This window comes from Tachysurus vachellii, chromosome 22, assembly GCF_030014155.1.
Source record: "Tachysurus vachellii isolate PV-2020 chromosome 22, HZAU_Pvac_v1, whole genome shotgun sequence".
Classification (NCBI taxonomy): Eukaryota; Metazoa; Chordata; class Actinopteri; order Siluriformes; family Bagridae; genus Tachysurus; species Tachysurus vachellii.
This window is the reverse complement of record NC_083481.1, coordinates 2,653,187-2,670,210: the sequence shown is the minus strand read 5'-3', so window position 1 is coordinate 2,670,210 and position 17,024 is coordinate 2,653,187. Positions and strand designations below refer to the sequence as shown.

General features: G+C 41.9%; 1 protein-coding gene across 1 annotated transcript; it reads right to left on the bottom strand.

The window, feature by feature from the left end:
• Positions 1-2,089: 2,089 nt before the first annotated feature.
• p3h1 (prolyl 3-hydroxylase 1) lies at positions 2,090-16,514 on the bottom strand. Its single transcript, XM_060858512.1, has 15 exons — positions 16,015-16,514; positions 14,705-14,857; positions 14,433-14,622; positions 14,200-14,331; positions 13,897-14,036; positions 12,206-12,295; positions 12,066-12,118; positions 10,620-10,741; positions 10,237-10,388; positions 9,062-9,157; positions 8,608-8,758; positions 7,136-7,253; positions 4,780-4,855; positions 3,687-3,827; positions 2,090-2,832 (listed from the first exon to the last, which is right to left on the bottom strand). The coding sequence occupies exons 1-15, from the start codon at positions 16,459-16,461 to the stop codon at positions 2,347-2,349; spliced, it is 2,547 nt and encodes an 848-aa protein (XP_060714495.1). The 5' UTR covers positions 16,462-16,514; the 3' UTR covers positions 2,090-2,346.
• Positions 16,515-17,024: the final 510 nt, after the last annotated feature.

Sequence of the window (17,024 nt, the reverse complement as noted above, 5' to 3'; positions counted from 1 at the left end):
TTTCCCATATCCACTCGCGTTTTTCTAGGGTTCTTATCTGGTTCTTCTTGTTCTTTTCACATATAACCAGGGCAAGCTTAGGACAAAAAAAAGATCTATTTTGCAAATTTTACTGCTCTTCAGCTTTTCAAATTAGGTTCCTTAAGGAACGAGGAAGCAATACTTCTTGAGATATGACAAGCCATGTCTGAATCTAATAGAGAACTTGACGTTTATGTGAAAGTGAAAAGTGAAAGTGACGTGACGTACGGCTAAGTACGGTGACCCATACTCAGAATTTGTTCTCTGCGTTTAACCCATCCAAAGTGCACACACACACATAGCAGTGAACACACACACAGCAGTGAACACATACACACACGGAGCAGTGGGCAGCCATTTCTTTTATGCTGCGGCGCCCGGGGAGCAGTTGGGGGGGTTCGCTGCCTTGCTCAAGGGTACCTCAGTCATGGCCAGCCCGAGACTCGAACCCACAACCTTAGGGTTAGGAGTCAGACTCTCTAACCTTTAGGCCATGACTCCAGAATAAAAGCTGGAAAAAGAGTGACATTCTTTGAAACATATGCACATGAATTCCATTTACATTCTGCATGTTTTCACTTCTTTTTCTTATGACTATTCATCAAAAAACAAACAAAACAAAACAAACTGTGGAGCATCTGAAAAGATGTGCTCTCTTCCATGGTGTTCTGGTATGTACGCTCATCTCCTTATGTGGGCCTGGTTCTAATCACATGTAAAACCCAAAAAGGCGTGATTACAACACACACACACACACACACACACACACACACGCACAAAGTGTGTGTAAACCCCTTGTCTCACTTCAAAGCTCTGATGGTATCAAACCCAAAGTCAGTTTATTATCAATCCCAACCAACCTCCAGCTGCTGTGACGTGTTATTTTCAGAGGCATCCAATTAAGGGTGATAATTACAGCTATCCGGTCGAGCTGATTATATTTTGCCAAGTGTTTGTGTAGATAACAGTTCTGGGTGTGACACAGAGCTCAGAACAAACACGAACCGAGTTGAATTCACAATGAAAAGCGTGTTTGTTAGAAAAGTAACAAACAACGTAATTTCCGTAAGAGTGACGTGAAGGAACTAAAGTGTTCACAATTCAATAAAAAAAAAAAAAATAGCCGTAATATGAAATTATAAACATTTCGAATATCTGAATGGAGAAATCACATCATCTAAAGTGTGTGTAGCGACTTAGTGCATCGATGGAGATTTAATGAATTGTATTTTTGAATATTTTAAGCTTTTACAGACTTCCTATGAAACGCCGCCACCTTGTGGACCTTTGCGTTCTTGCAGTTGGTCTCAGTTAATAATTCCAACCGCGAAGATGCTTTCTGTCTCATCACACATCAGATAAATAAATATTAAAGAAATTCCCATTTAACTCCATATACGTTAGAATGGTTTACTCCTTGGCTCCGCCTTCTTGTACATGAAGCTCCGCCCCAAACAATATACGGCTACGGGTTCCTTTTTGTTAGTAACTTCGCATTGTTCCACATTTTGCAGATTTGTCTTCAATTCAAAAATGTTATATTATTTTTCAATGTAAAAAAAAAAAACAGGTAAAATGTATTGACAAAAAAAAAGTCATTCTGTAATAAATTGCTGTGGTATAAGAGGAATAAAATAGTTTGGGATGTTAAAAACAAGCATTTGTAGCATGATTTCCAGGATTTTTTTGTATTAACCAGAGTGAAATAAAACCCAGACGCTGTTAAAATTAAAGTATTTGAATTTTATTTCAGTGATGGCTCGTGTTTTTGGAATGAATTATCCACAATATTTTGTTGCTGCCCTTCCAAGTGATGGTTTGTCAATAATAAAAAAGTAGTAAAAAAAAAAAAAAAAAGTAAAATTCTAATCAGATTGTCGTTTGCTGCCAGAAAAAAAATCACAAAACATTCATTCATTCATTTTCTACCGCTTATCTGAACTACCTCGGGTCACGGGGAGCCTGTCCCTATCTCAGGCGTCATCGGGCATCAAGGCAGGATACACCCTGGACGGAGTGCCAACCCATCACAGGGCACACACACACACTCTCATTCACTCACACAATCACACACTACGGACAATTTTCCAGAGATGCCAATCAACCTACCATGCATGTCTTTGGACCGGGGGAGGAAACCGGAGTACCCGGAGGAAACCCCCGAGGCACGGGGAGAACATGCAAACTCCACACACACAAGGCGGAGGCGGGAATCGAACCCCCAACCCTGGAGGCGTGAGGCGAACGTGCTAACCACTAAGCCACCGTGCCCCTTTCATAAAACATATAAAACATAATATTAAAAAAAAACAGAAAAAAAATTGCTCATAATTCATCCCTTTTCTTTTCAGAGTCTGATTTTGAGCTTTTTGCTTTAGTCGGTTTGCTCTGTGTCTTTTTGGATGATGCTTTTGCCGTCTTCTTCGCAGCTGGCTTTTCCTTTTTGTCTGCTGTTTTGACCTTCGTTTTTTCTGAAGCTTTTGTTTTCGTCTTTGTTTTTCCTGCCGGTTTGGTTTTCTTCACAGTTTCAGCAGGCACCTTTTCTGCAGCCGTGTCATCCTGCTTTGTGTCTTTGCTGTCGGTCTTTGCGTCAGCGCTCGTGTCTGTCTTTTCCTCTGAGGTTTTGCGGGCTTGTTCTTTCTCAGGGGTTTTCGACTCTTCTGTCCTTGCTGTATTTTCTCTGTCGGGCTTCACGCTGTCCTTCTCTGATCCAGTCTCTTCGCTGCTGTTCTTCTCCTCCTCTGTTTTCTGGAACTCTGCATTCAGTGGGCTTGAGAGCATCTTTAACAGTTCTTCTGCCTGAATTCGCTCCTGAGGAAAAAAAAGAGATCAGAAATTATTAGACAAGGCAGATATTAAGACAGACAGGCAAAAATAAAGACAGACAGCAAAACAAACAGCCAGCCAGAGAGAGACAAAGACAGACAAATAGTAAGACAAAAAGAAAAAAGGATAAATAGACAGACAGACAGACAGACACAGAGATAGACAGGTATACAAGGTAAAAGATTAAGATATTACAGTCAGTAAGACAGAGACAGACAGACATATATAGAAAGACAGAAAGACAGACAGCAAGATGAAACATACAGATAAATAGACATAAAGACTTATAACTGATGTGTGTGTGTGTCTGTCTGTCTGTCTGTGTGTGTGTCTGTCTGTGTGTGTGTGTCTGTCTGTGTGTGTGTGTCTGTCTGTCTGTGTGTGTCAGTCTGTCTGTGTGTGTCAGTCTGTCTGTGTGTGTCAGTCTGTCTGTGTGTCAGTCTGTCTGTGTGTCTGTCTGTCTGTGTGTGTGTGTCAATCTGTCTCTGTGTGTCTGTGTGTGTGTGTGTCTGTCTGTCTGTGTGTGTGTGTCTGTCTGTCTGTGTGTGTCTGTCTGTGTCTGTGTGTGTCTGTGTGTGTCTGTCTGTCTGTCTGCATGTCTGTCTGTGTGTGTGTGTGTGTGTGTGTGTCTGTGTGTGTGTGTGTGTTTCTGTGTGTGTGTGTGTGTCTGTGTGTGTGTCTGTCTGTCTGTCTGTCTGTGTGTCTGTCTGTGTGTGTGTGTGTTCCTACAAACAGAAGGAATCTTAATTATTAATGAGGCACATGGAGATAAAGCCATATTGGGTATGTCGGCCTGAGGCTCAGTGACGTCTCCACACAGCTGTGGACTTGTGTCTTGCCTTTTCGTTGTGTCGAGGATCCAGAGTGAACCACAGAGCCACCGCACACCTCTGACCTTTTGTCACGGCTCGGACTCCATGAGGGTTCTCCTTACCGGCACTGAAGGCCACAATGCGACCGCACTGAGGCTTCACCACTGCCTAGTGTGTGTGTGTGTGTGAGAGAGAGAGAGAGAGAGAGAGAGAGAGAGAGAGAGAGAGATCCCTGTTTGACAATGCATTCACAACTCATTCCTTACATCGAACACACAACAGCGCCCCACGCTGGTCAGATAACCTCTAGCTCAGGGGAGTCAAACTCAAATTCACAGTGGGCCAAAATATAAAACTGAGATAAAGTCACTGGCCAAACTGAATATTTGTTGAAAAATGAACTGCAACTGATGTGTAATGTTCAACCTTTTTCATACGGAAACAAACTTTAGTTTTGCTTGAACACGGGATTTGGAACAACCAGAGCTTGATATTACAAACACATCAGGAATGAAATTTGAAATAAAAGACACATCAGTGGTGTTCAGTTCTTATTTAAATAAATAAAATAAATGATGTCTCTCACTGGATCATTTTAAGTTCCTTTTTGAAGTGGATCTTTTTCAAAACCAACAACAAAAAAACAAATTTAATAATTTCATTCAATGAAAATCCAACTTTTTGACTAGTGTCTTTTTATGTTATATTCTTTTGTTACAGACACGTTTAGCTCCGTTAGCACACAATACAAACAGGTCTGTCCTTTATATTCGTGAACAGATCATCTGCCTCCCTCCTGTCTTCAAAGCTCCTATTGTCCATCTTTCGTTTGGCCATTTTTGTGGAGGGTGGAGTTAACTTGCCCGATGTGACTGTAACACGGTTGTTAACGACTGTCAACAGAGAATGAGGCGCGCTTGCTGTTTGTGACTACGCATCAATACAGTGGCAAGGCATTCTGGGATTTGTAGTATTAGCGGAGCATGCGGCTAGCCAGCTGTAACGCACATTTGATATGATCTCCCGGGCCAAATATAATTACAGCCCTGAGTTACACAGGCCTGAGTTTGACACCCCTGCTCTAGATACTATTGTTATTATCAAATAAAAAGAATCTTACAGTGATGGTTTTGGCATCAAGTTCTGTGAAGATGAAATCTCCTCCTTCAAAGTCATCATTGAGGTAAAGAATGGCGCTGAAAAGAAAAGCATACATTGTAAAAAAAATAAGTGAATCCTGTGGTGTGGTGTGTGTTGTGGTGTGTTGTGCAGTGTGTTGGTGTGGTGTTGTAATGGTTTAGTGTTGTGTGGTGCTGTGTGTTGTGTAGTGTGTTGTAAAGGTGTAGTGTTGTGTGGTGGTGTGTTGTGTGGTGTTGTAATGGTGTAGTGTTGTGTGGTGTTGTGTGGTGTTGTAATGGTGTAGTGTTGTGTGGTGGTGTGTTGTGTGGTGTTGTAATGGTGTAGTGTTGTGTGGTGTTGTAACGGTGTAGTGTTGTGTGGTGGTGTGTTGTGTGGTGTTCTAATGGTGTAGTGTTGTGTGGTGTTGTGTTGTGTGGTCTTGTAATGGTGTAGTGTTGTGTGGTGTTGTGTTGTGTAGTGTTGTAATGGTGGTGTGTTGTGTGGTGTTGTGTTGTGTGGTGTTGTGTTTTGTTGTAATGGTGTAGTGTTGTGTGGTGTTGTAATGGTGTAGTGTTGTGTGTTGTGTAGTGTGTTGTGTGGTGTTGTGCAGTGTGTTGGTGTGGTGTTGTAATGGTGTAGTGTTGTGTGGTGTTGTAATGGTGTAGTGTTGTGTGGTGGTGTGTTGTGTGGTTTTGTAATGGTGTAGTGTTGTGTGATGTTGTGTTGTGTGGTGTTGTAATGGTGTAGTGTTGTGTGATGTTGTGTTGTGTGGTGTTGTAATGGTGTAGTGTTGTGTGGTGGTGTGTTGTGTGGTGGTGTGTTGTGTGGTGGTGTGTGTTGTGTAGTGTTGTGTGGTGTTGTAAAGGTGTAGTGTTGTGTGGTGGTGTGTTGTGTGGTGTTGTAATGGTTTAGTGTTGTGTGGTGCTGTGTGTTGTGTAGTGTGTTGTAAAGGTGTAGTGTTGTGTGGTGGTGTGTTGTGTGGTGTTGTAATGGTGTAGTGTTGTGTGGTGTTGTGTGGTGTTGTAATGGTGTAGTGTTGTGTGGTGGTGTGTTGTGTGGTGTTGTAATGGTGTAGTGTTGTGTGGTGTTGTAACGGTGTAGTGTTGTGTGGTGGTGTGTTGTGTGGTGTTCTAATGGTGTAGTGTTGTGTGGTGTTGTGTTGTGTGGTCTTGTAATGGTGTAGTGTTGTGTGGTGTTGTGTTGTGTAGTGTTGTAATGGTGGTGTGTTGTGTGGTGTTGTGTTGTGTGGTGTTGTGTTTTGTTGTAATGGTGTAGTGTTGTGTGGTGTTGTAATGGTGTAGTGTTGTGTGTTGTGTAGTGTGTTGTGTGGTGTTGTAATGGTGTAGTGTTGTGTGGTGGTGTGTTGTGTGGTGTTGTAATGGTGGAGTGTTGTGTGGTGTTGTAATGGTGTAGTGTTGTGTGGTGTTGTGTTGTGTGGTTTTGTAATGGTGTAGTCTTGTGTGGTGTTGTGTGGTGTTGTGTTGTGTGGTGTTGTAATGGTGTAGTGTTGTGTGGTGTAGTGTTGTGTGGTGTTGTAATGGTGTAGTGTTGTGTGGTGGTGTGTTGTGTGGTGGTGTGTTGTGTGGTGGTGTGTGTTGTGTAGTGTTGTGTGGTGTTGTAAAGGTGTAGTGTTGTGTGGTGGTGTGTTGTGTGGTGTTGTAATGGTTTAGTGTTGTGTGGTGCTGTGTGTTGTGTAGTGTGTTGTAAAGGTGTAGTGTTGTGTGGTGGTGTGTTGTGTGGTGTTGTAATGGTGTAGTGTTGTGTGGTGTTGTAACGGTGTAGTGTTGTGTGGTGGTGTGTTGTGTGGTGTTGTAATGGTGGAGTGTTGTGTGGTGTTGTAATGGTGTAGTGTTGTGTGGTGTTGTGTTGTGTGGTGTTGTGTGGTGTTGTAATGGTGTAGTGTTGTGTGGTGGTGTGTTGTGTGGTGTTGTAATGGTGTAGTGTTGTATGGTGTTGTAACGGTGTAGTGTTGTGTGGTGGTGTGTTGTGTGGTGTTGTAATGGTGGAGTGTTGTGTGGTGTTGTAATGGTGTAGTGTTGTGTGGTGTTGTGTTGTGTGGTCTTGTAATGGTGGAGTGTTGTGTGGTGTTGTAATGGTGTAGTGTTGTGTGGTGTTGTGTTGTGTGGTTTTGTAATGGTGTAGTCTTGTGTGGTGTTGTGTGGTGTTGTAATGGTGTAGTGTTGTGTGGTGTAGTGTTGTGTGGTGTTGTAATGGTGTAGTGTTGTGTGGTGTTGTAATGGTGTAGTGTTGTGTTGTGTTGTGTTGTGTGGTGTTGTGTGGTGTAGTGTTGTGTGGTGGTGTGTTGTGTTGTGTTGTGTTGTGTTGTGTTGTGCGGTGTGTTGTGGTTTCGGCCGTACCTGTAGTCCCGGTACGTGTACGCTGGCGGCTCTTTCACACACTCATTGAGCTCAGAGATCAGGAGGCAGTTGTCCACATGTACAGGGTGGCTCAGGTCATCTCTGGATTCCTGTTTCTCTGCACAGGATGGTGCAGATACATGAATAAATGAAAGCTTATTAAATGCCTTGGTATTATATACACAATTATATATTATATACAAATATTGTATGAATGCTTATCCTGCCTTCACTTATTGTGAAATTACTCCCAAGTATGGTTTTAATCCTGAGGATTTAAAGGGCAAAAAAACACTGACTATAAAGATAGACCCTTAAAAACCGGCGCATTAAAAATGAACTCTGACGTAAAGGAATTGAAATGTAAACCTTTGTCTTTAACTGCATGTACAGATAGCTGATATGAATCTGGACATTTATGGCATTTGGCAGACGTCCTTATCTAGAGCTGAGTAACTGAGGATTAAGGGCCTTACTCAGGTGCCCCCGGAGTGGCAGCTTGGTGGACATGGGATTCAAACTCAAGACCTTTAGATCACTAGTCCCAAACCTTAACCACTGAGCTACTACATCCCTTTACTATTTATTTTATTATATCCTCAATGTTCGCTCAATCTAGGATCTGTGAAGAAAAAAAATCACTGTGCTGTAACGTGTATGTGTCAAAATTCAGGCTTTTTTTCTATTCTGTTCTTCTCCATGATGCAGCTTCTCTTACCCTCGATGGCAGGTTATATGAATATGCAAATGTCTTTGGACACGCCCCCAAACATGCACTGTGACCCTCTTATTTATCAGAACAGATGCTTTATGGGTATGTGTATACACAGACAGACAAACACACAGACAGACACACACACAGACAGATATACAGTATGTGTATACACATACACAGACAGACACACACACACAGACAGACAGACAGACACACACACAGACAGACACACACACACAGACAGACACACACACAGACAGACAGACACACACAGACAGACACACACACACAGACAGACACACACACACAGACAGACACACACACACACAGACACACACACACACACACACATTAGACACACACACACACATTAGACACACACACATTAGGCCCATAAAGCATCTGTTCTGATAAATAAGAGGGTCACAGTGCATGTTTGAGGGCGTGTCCAAAGACATTTGCATATTCATATAACCTATTATATTATTCATGTGAAATATGAAATTATGGGGGCACGGTGGCTAAGTGGTTAGCACGTTCGCCTCACACTTCCAGTGTTGGGGGTTCGATTCCCGTCTATTTATTATATAAATACTTATTTATAAATAACTATTTATTTTATTATATCCTCAATGTTCGCTCAATCTAGGATTGTTGGGATCTGCGAAGGAAAAAAATCACTGTGCTGTAACGTGTATGTGTCAAAATACAGGCTTTTATTCTATTCTGTTCTTCTCCATGACGCAGCTTCTCTTACCCTCGATGGCAGAGCGGCAGACCAGGTGTGAGTAGGAGAAGTACAGAGGAGACTGGAGACTGAAGTACGACTCCACCACACTGCGAACCTTCTCACTGAGATCGAAAAACAGACGAGCGCTCTTCAGAGGAAGCACACCTTCCTGACCGAGCTGTCTCACACACACAAACACACACCCACACACAGACAGACACACACACACACACACACACACACACACACAGATAGACAAAGACACACAGACAGACACACACACACACAGACAGACACACACGCCCAGACAGACACACACACACACACAGACAGACAGACACACACACAGACAGACACACACACAACATCAGTTATAAGACTGAATTAACATGATCATAGCATGACATATCACAGATACCTCATTCCAGTGAAGGCAGTGAAGATGAACCTGATGCTGCAGAAGTTTCTGGAGAACCTTTACCTTAAGAGCTTTGAGAATTGTGACTCCCTGGAACATCTCACTGGGCGAGTGAGGACTCGGTCTTCCTCTGTAGCCGTCGCCTTTCTGTGCTGCTGTCTATAGCAAAGCGTTCAAAAATATAAACAAACACATAGTGGCTGTCGTGTTGTAATCAGATATATCCATCCTCTAATACCCCTCTACTCAGCACTTCTGTAAACCTCTTCTTTTTATATGGACCACAGAAAGGCTACAATTGTCATTTTGATGCCAAGATAATTTCACTTGATGCATTAAATTTCTGTTGAACGAAGCACTGCTTATGGCTGTAGCGTGGTTTATCATCAGTGATGTCATCTTCACTCACTAACAAGACGAACGGTGCGCATACTTATGCACTATTCTATTGTGTAGTACAGACAGCCAATCAGGTTTCAGTATGCAAATTAGGCCCATAAAGCATCTGTTCTGATAAATTAGAGGGTCACAGTGCATGTTTGGGGGCGTGTCCAAAGACATTTGTATATCGTCGCTGTCATGCGGAATCCTCGTATCTCCAAAACCGTTATTTTTCAGGAAATTAAAAAAACGCCGTACCTTATCTGCAGTGCACAGGGTTTAGTCCGCGTTGCAGTGGATTGTCTTGCGCTAAATTCCTGTCCTCAGATGAGCACCAGAACTAGTGGGGGTCAAGATTTTTTTTTCTTTGAGCCCAGTGTTTTGAAGACATTTACCTCAGAAGACGTGTTGATTCGTTGCGACTCTTCTTGAGGAGAAATATGCCGTGAAGCTCTCCCACGGAGTGAGGAAGAGGTGGACAGTTGAAGTGTCCAATGGAGTTATGAGATTTGCGCTCAAGCTATTTTCAAGACTTTAGATTGGTTAATAACTTGTAAAAATAACAGACCCATGTGGGGACTGACCAATAGCATCGATATGTGAAAAAATATGAAATTGACCAAATTTGGACATACGAGGTTTCCGCCCGACAGCGACGATATTCATATAACCTGATATAGTACGTATAATGTGAAATATAAAATTATTGTACAGAAAATGTCTACGTTTTTTAAAAATGGACAAAAACGTAGTATGAGGTTTTTCAAATCACATTTCAAAAGGGAGAATCTGATTTTCCCATCCATTTGATTGAATTATTCATATAGAGTTCATCTTTTAAAGTTCATCTCACTTACATTTGATAGCCGGTGTAATTCGCGACACTCGTCGTCGGTGATCACGTCGTCCAGAACGACTCTCTGGGAACCGTTCAGTGCGTTGGCCGTCATGCTGACTCTGATTCCATCCAACACCAAGCCGCCCTCTGGAGTAGGTGCTGAATTATCAGCTAACAGAAACACGAATTTTAGCCATTTTAGGGATGTGTGCAAAAGTTAGCATCCCCTTGGTCTCTATATGTAGTGCTCTTACTCTAATACTAAGTGACTGTAAACTAAAAAAAAATCTCCAGCAGTTTTTTCAACTGTAATATTACAGCATTACAAATGAGAGGATCTGAGAGTTGGTTAGATATAAAAGGGTGTAAACACTTTTGCACTTGCAGCAGCCTGCAGCTCACCATCTTTAATCATCTTGGTGATGTCTGTGGAGTCTTTGGTCTTCTCCTCCACTAGCGTCTCGATTTCTTTCATCAGGTTGCCGATCTCTTCGGTGATGCGAGCCGCTCTCTCTCGATCGGCGCTGAACGGCACAGAGACGCGACACGGTCATAAGAACGGAATCGTGATGGTGTGATAAAGCACAAAATGATCAAAGCAGTGTTTTAATTCTCTTACATCATCATCTCTTTCTAATTACATTTGATTCATCCAGTCTAAGTAGCACTACGGTTCAAAATATCCAAAATTTAAACATTTGTATGACGTTATTTTGTTATTATGGGTAAACAAAATGAAGTTAACTCTAAAACAAAGAGGGAAAAGTGACATGACATACAGCTAAGTTTGGTGACCCGTACTCAGAATTCGTTCTCTGCTTTTAACCCATCATAACTGCACACACACAGCAGTGAACACACACACACACACCGTGCACACACACCCGGAGCAGTGGGCAGCCATTAATGCTGCGGCGCCCGGGGAGCAGTTGGGGGGTTTCGGTCCCTTGCTCAAGGGCACCTCAGTCGTGGTATTGCCAGCCTGAGACTCGAACTCACAACCTTAGGGTTAGGAGTCAAACTCTCTAACCATTAGGCCACGACTTCCCTGTAAATGCTGAATACATCCAGTATTTTTTTTTTTTAAGATGAAGAAAAACTTCAACTTCGATGCAAACCTTATATCAATCTACAATATCGATATTAATATATCGTCGCTGTCGGGCGGAAACCTCGTATGTCCAAATTTGGTCAATTTCATATTTTTTCACATATCGATGCTATTGGTCAGTCCCCACGTGGGTCTGTTATTTTTACAAGTTATTAACCAATCTAAAGTCTTGAAAATAGCTTGAGCGCAAATCTCATAACTCCATTGGACACTTCAACTGTCCACCTCTTCCTCACTCCACAGGAGAGCTTCACGGCATATTTCTCCTCAAGAAGAGTCGCAACGAATCAACACGTCTTCTGAGGTAAATGTCTTCAAAACACTGGGCTCAAAGAAAAAAAATCTTGACCCCCGCTAGTTCTGGTGCTGGTCTGAGGACGGGAATTTAGCGCAAGACAATCCACTGCAACGCGGACTAAACCCTGTGCACTGCAGATAAGGTACGGCGTTTTTTTAATTTCCTGAAAAATAACGGTTTTGGAGATACGAGGATTCCGTCTGACAGCGACGATATCTTAAGTTACACTGACACTGGAGACTCCTTCCATAACGGACAACCGAACTTTTCTGTAAGGCGACGTTCATCAGATCAACACTTACACAGTAAAAGCCTCCGTCTCAGCTGGTACTATAAAAATGACACGCTTTACGTAAACCTGCGGTTTTTCAGAGCTGTGTTCTAATTACACTGAAACAGATTCCATCGTTAGGAAATTAAAATCAGATTTATTTCTTACTTTTGCTTGTCCCTGAGTTTCTTTGGCATGATTTCTTCCGGCGTCCACGTGTCCTGAAAAACAACCACAACCAGAAAGCTGAGACATATCCAAGTAGCAAAACATTACAGGACGGTCTGAACCACGGCTTTGAGACTCACCGGATCGACAAACGTGACTCCGAAAATTTCATCTCCGAAATATAAGAGCTCTTTCTCCAGCAAGGACCTCTTAATGTACTGCTCAACAACCTAAAGGTTAAATAAATACAGAAAATATTTCAGAGTAATAAAGACATCAACGTTCATCAATACATTTGTAATTTAGATATTTAAGGTCTTCGGTATTGAATTTATCAACAGCGGAGGAAAAAAGGACGTCGCTTTCTTTGTGCATTTTCGTCTGCAGTTGTTCTCCTGTGTCAAATGTTTAATTCGAGTGGAATGAGCCGTGTGTTTAGATCAGCTGGCCTTTAACCCAAGGGGAATGTTATATACACTCTGTATTGTATTATACAATGCTGAGCAGTTATATCGCCTTCACTAGGACCAGAGATAATCTATTGCCCCTTTTCCACCGAGGCAGTTTGAGTGCTGGTTCGGAGCCTAATTTAGAACCAGTTCTTTCTTTTTCGACAGCCAAAGCACCGGCTCTGCACCAGGAAAAGTGGTTCTTAAGTAGCACCAAAACGTTGCTGGTCTAGACTTAAGAACCACTTGTGTCAGGGGCTGTGGGCGGGGCTGTGGGCGGGGCTACTGTTAGTGCATTTGATAATATACCTTAAGTATACTAATGTTTAATACACTTTTACCTTACCGTGATATGATACATTATCAGCACACATGATAGTAGTTAGCTACATGCTAAGGCTAACTTTTTTCTGTGTTAATAATAAAATAACGTTATGTACTTTCTCGATTACAACCTCTGTTTATACAGATTACATGGAGCTGCACGTACGTGTTGGATTCGCTGCGTTTGGATGCCAATGTAGGTTCACAAAACCATGAGCATTAACAGTAAAGCAACATCCGCCATTGTTAATGTTGTGTTTGCCGCTGCTGCGCTAACGTTGCTGGGACACGTGACACGTATACAGTGACGTCAGACTCGGCTCTGTGATGCTCTCTAGCTGATGGAAAGACAAACCGGTTCTTATAAGGTTTGCCAGTGGAACCAACTTTGAACCAGCACCAGTGCTAGCTCTGAACCAGCACCCGGTTCTTTTTGGTGGAAAAGGGGCATATGAAAGCCAAGATAATGTTTTTTGTGTTTCAAAAATCACACAAAGTCTGATCTGGCTGAGGTTCAGCACTAAAACTAAGCCGTCGTTAATCCACTCGGTGATGGTGTGTATATGAGTGTACATTAAAGCTCATTTTAATCTGATTATTCATCTGGACAATGTGGTGTGATGCTCTGGTGATCAGAACAGGCTTTTATACTCGTCTGGAAGAAGACAAAAAACATAGGTGTGGAATGAGAACAAACCGAAGAAGAAGAAAACGAAGAAGAGGAAGAGGAGAAAGAAGAAGAAAAGCAGCAGAAGAAGAAGAACCTACATGAATTTTATTGCTTTACCTCAGAATTATATACAAAAAAATACCCCAATGTGCCGAAAGCGCTTGAGTTGTTCTGACAAGCCTAATCGGTCGCTGAATTGTTCTGAACCTTTCTATTCTACTCAATTATAGCGATGTATATTAATACATGTAATGACAGATCTTAATTGTAGCTATGTACCAGTATATATACACTGCTTCTAGAATATTCCACACAGAGTACAAGTTGGATTTTGTCCAAACAAATGAACATAAGCGTTGTGCAGTGTGGTGATGTAGCAAGCGAGCACCTCTCTGGCAGCGATAGCGGCAGCTTTATCTTCTCCCAGCATGGCCGAGTAATACGCCAAGTTCTGCTTCATCACCTCATCGTCAGGGTGGAAAAGGAGGAAGGTTTTAGCGCATTCGATAGCCTTCTCGTATTGTTCGGCTGGAACAGAGACGCAGGGACAAATTAGTTAACGAACAGCAGAGAAAAGCATACGGGAGAATGAATTATACGATTTAATTTGAACTAATCAACATCAAGCAGCACGAAATTAGATAAACAAAAGTAAATCAGGTGCGACGGATGATCTGCGACGGAACCGTACTGTTATAGTAGGAAAACTGGAGGTAGTTGAAATGTGAAGGCAGGAAGTCTTCAAATGGTTTTTCTCTTCCGGCGGTGGACGCCAGCTCCACAATGCAGTTCTGCTTGCAATTCAGAATGTACAGGTAGTGATCTGTGCGAAACATTGGCCAAATAAACACGATCAGGAACACACGTTTACACCGACATCAAAAATACACAAAACATCACGACCGCGTCGACGATAACGCATGCCTGAGATGGATTGGAAGAGGTCAGCATTGTACTCCATGTAGTTGTATCCGTCGTAGTCGTACTCGCCCTCGCACAGCGCACGGCACTCAGCGTCGGCGGAGAAGAACCCCTCGAGCGCCTTCTCAAAGTGTCCGAAAGAGGACGAGAAGTCATCTGCGCTGTACAGCCGCTTTCCTTCCAGAAACTCATCCTGAAACATCGCATCATGCACATCAATTACACACAGAGCTGCGTAATCCTGCACATACCTCAAAGTAACGTCGGCGTCTCACCATGTGAGGTCTGGCCTCCAGGTCTTTAAAGTCCGTCTCCTGCACGCCGGGCATCATGCCGTAGTACTCCAGGTTCTGTCTCATCTCCATGTGGTCAGGATTCGCTATGTAGAACGTGTTCGCCGCAGCCACGGCTTTGTCAATCTTATTAATCTGCGAATGCAGAGAAACGAGATTTATTTTAAACTCAGATACGTCGCAGGTCACAATTAACACAATTCAGGACAACTTTAACGTGATGTACCTGTAAATCAATGGGGGGGATAAAACATTAAGAATATAAAAAATGAAGAGAAGATAAATGTCGTGTATATACAACTTAAATGGTATAAAGTACGCAAAACTATTTTTTACTTGTAAAAAAAAAAAACATATCACTTTAAAGTGATACCTAATCTGATATGAGAAAAAATGTCAATAAATAAATAAAAATAATACATTTTTTTTTAATGACGATCGTTTATGACCTCAATTTTAATTTGATATGTTTGACGCTATTTTATGCTTATTACAGCTTAATTATTCAAGTTATTACAAATCAATAACAATACTTTCACATAGGACAAAAACAGTAACCATGGTAACCGCTTCTTCTATTTCTATGCAACTATAAAAAAAATTAAAAACACACACACACTATGGGGTTTGGAACGTACCATTTGATGTTAGCATGTAACGCTAACATTTAAGGTCTGAATAGTGGATAAATGTGGGATTGTGATGTTGTGCCTCAGACTAAACGTGTTCAGGGTGTAAAATATTTTCAATCACGACTGAATGGTGATATTAGTGACTAGAAGGAATCTTGTGAACGACTTTAAATGTGTCTCGGCATGTACCATTTAACTCCACCTAAAGACGTGGCACCCAAATCTCAGTGTGAGGGGGAGGGGTCGGGGTGCAGAGTAGTGATGTATCGTTCAAAGGAGTCGAATCTTTGAATCGAATATACGAGTATATGGAAGATTTAGGCAACTGTTATATTCAATTTATTGGGATGAAAAGTAATTGTATAAAGCAAAAGTATTGTTATTTTGCTCGTTAGAATAAAAGAGTAAGATCTCAGCGAACAATATAATGATAAACTATAGAGGAAAAAAAGGTAAGTGAGTCGTTTGGGGGATGAATGAGTCGAGCCGAACCGACTCGTTGAAAAGACTCGAAATTTCCATCACTACTTTTAAGAAAACTTTTTTTTAAAACTTTTTATTTTTTTAACAATCACACTTTACAAACTGATTGGTTTATGGTGTTAAACCCGCGATTTGCAGACATGCACTAACTTTTTAAAGAAAATAAATGACGTGTACCTTAAAATAAGCAACTTGTAAGTAATTATACGGGGTTCTTTTCTTGAACTCGAGCTCCATCTCAGCACTGATTTTGTGTAGAGACGATGGGCCGAGTTTCTCCGCCTCGCACCGGTTCACGCATTCGGCCCGCTGTAGCACGAGCTGGAAAAAGCCCAGGTCTTGAACCGGACCGGCGCCGGGAAGCGGAACGGGATCACTGGTGTGCTGGAAGGAGGTGATGTTGGCGCACGATAAGCGACACTCAGCCTTCACTTTACGCACCGTGTCCTTGTTCCTCAGCGCGCGCTCCATGTTCAGGATGACCGACAGCCAGTCCTGCTTGTAGTACGCTTCCACTGCGTTGTCGAACAGCAGGTCATACGGCTCCAAAATACCGCCGAGATCCGTTTCACACGAAACCGACAAGACCAGGAGGACAGCGAGGTGAAAGACGATGGAGGACATGATGGAGAGCTGCCTGAACCGCTCGCGCACTCAGCACAGATCGGCCACAAGCGCTGCACAAGTTTCCTAACCAAGGGGGCGGGGGCTATGACCATAAGGGGCGGGGTAAGCACTGTGATGGGCGGTATAGTCGCTGTAGTGGGCGGGGAGATTGCCGTAATAAATATAAGGGGCGGGGTCGTTGTTTAAGAGGCGGGGCCGAGGGAATAACATCAAGCGTTTCTACATATTCTAACTATTTTTAGATATATTCTAACTAATGATCATATATTAAATGAAGAAAATATTATTATTGTTATTATTATCATTATTATTACTGTTATTATTATTGTCACTATTATTGTTATTATTATTACTATTATTGTTGTTGTTGTTATTGTTATTATTATTTTTTACATTATTATTATTATTATCATTATTATTATTGTTGTTGTTGTTGTTGTTGTTATTACTGTTATTATTTTGTTGTCATTATTACTGTTATTATTATCTGCAGTTATGAGTTTTAGTAAGCTTTCTAATTATTCTCCGAGAGACATTGTGCAGAATGAACTATATTATTA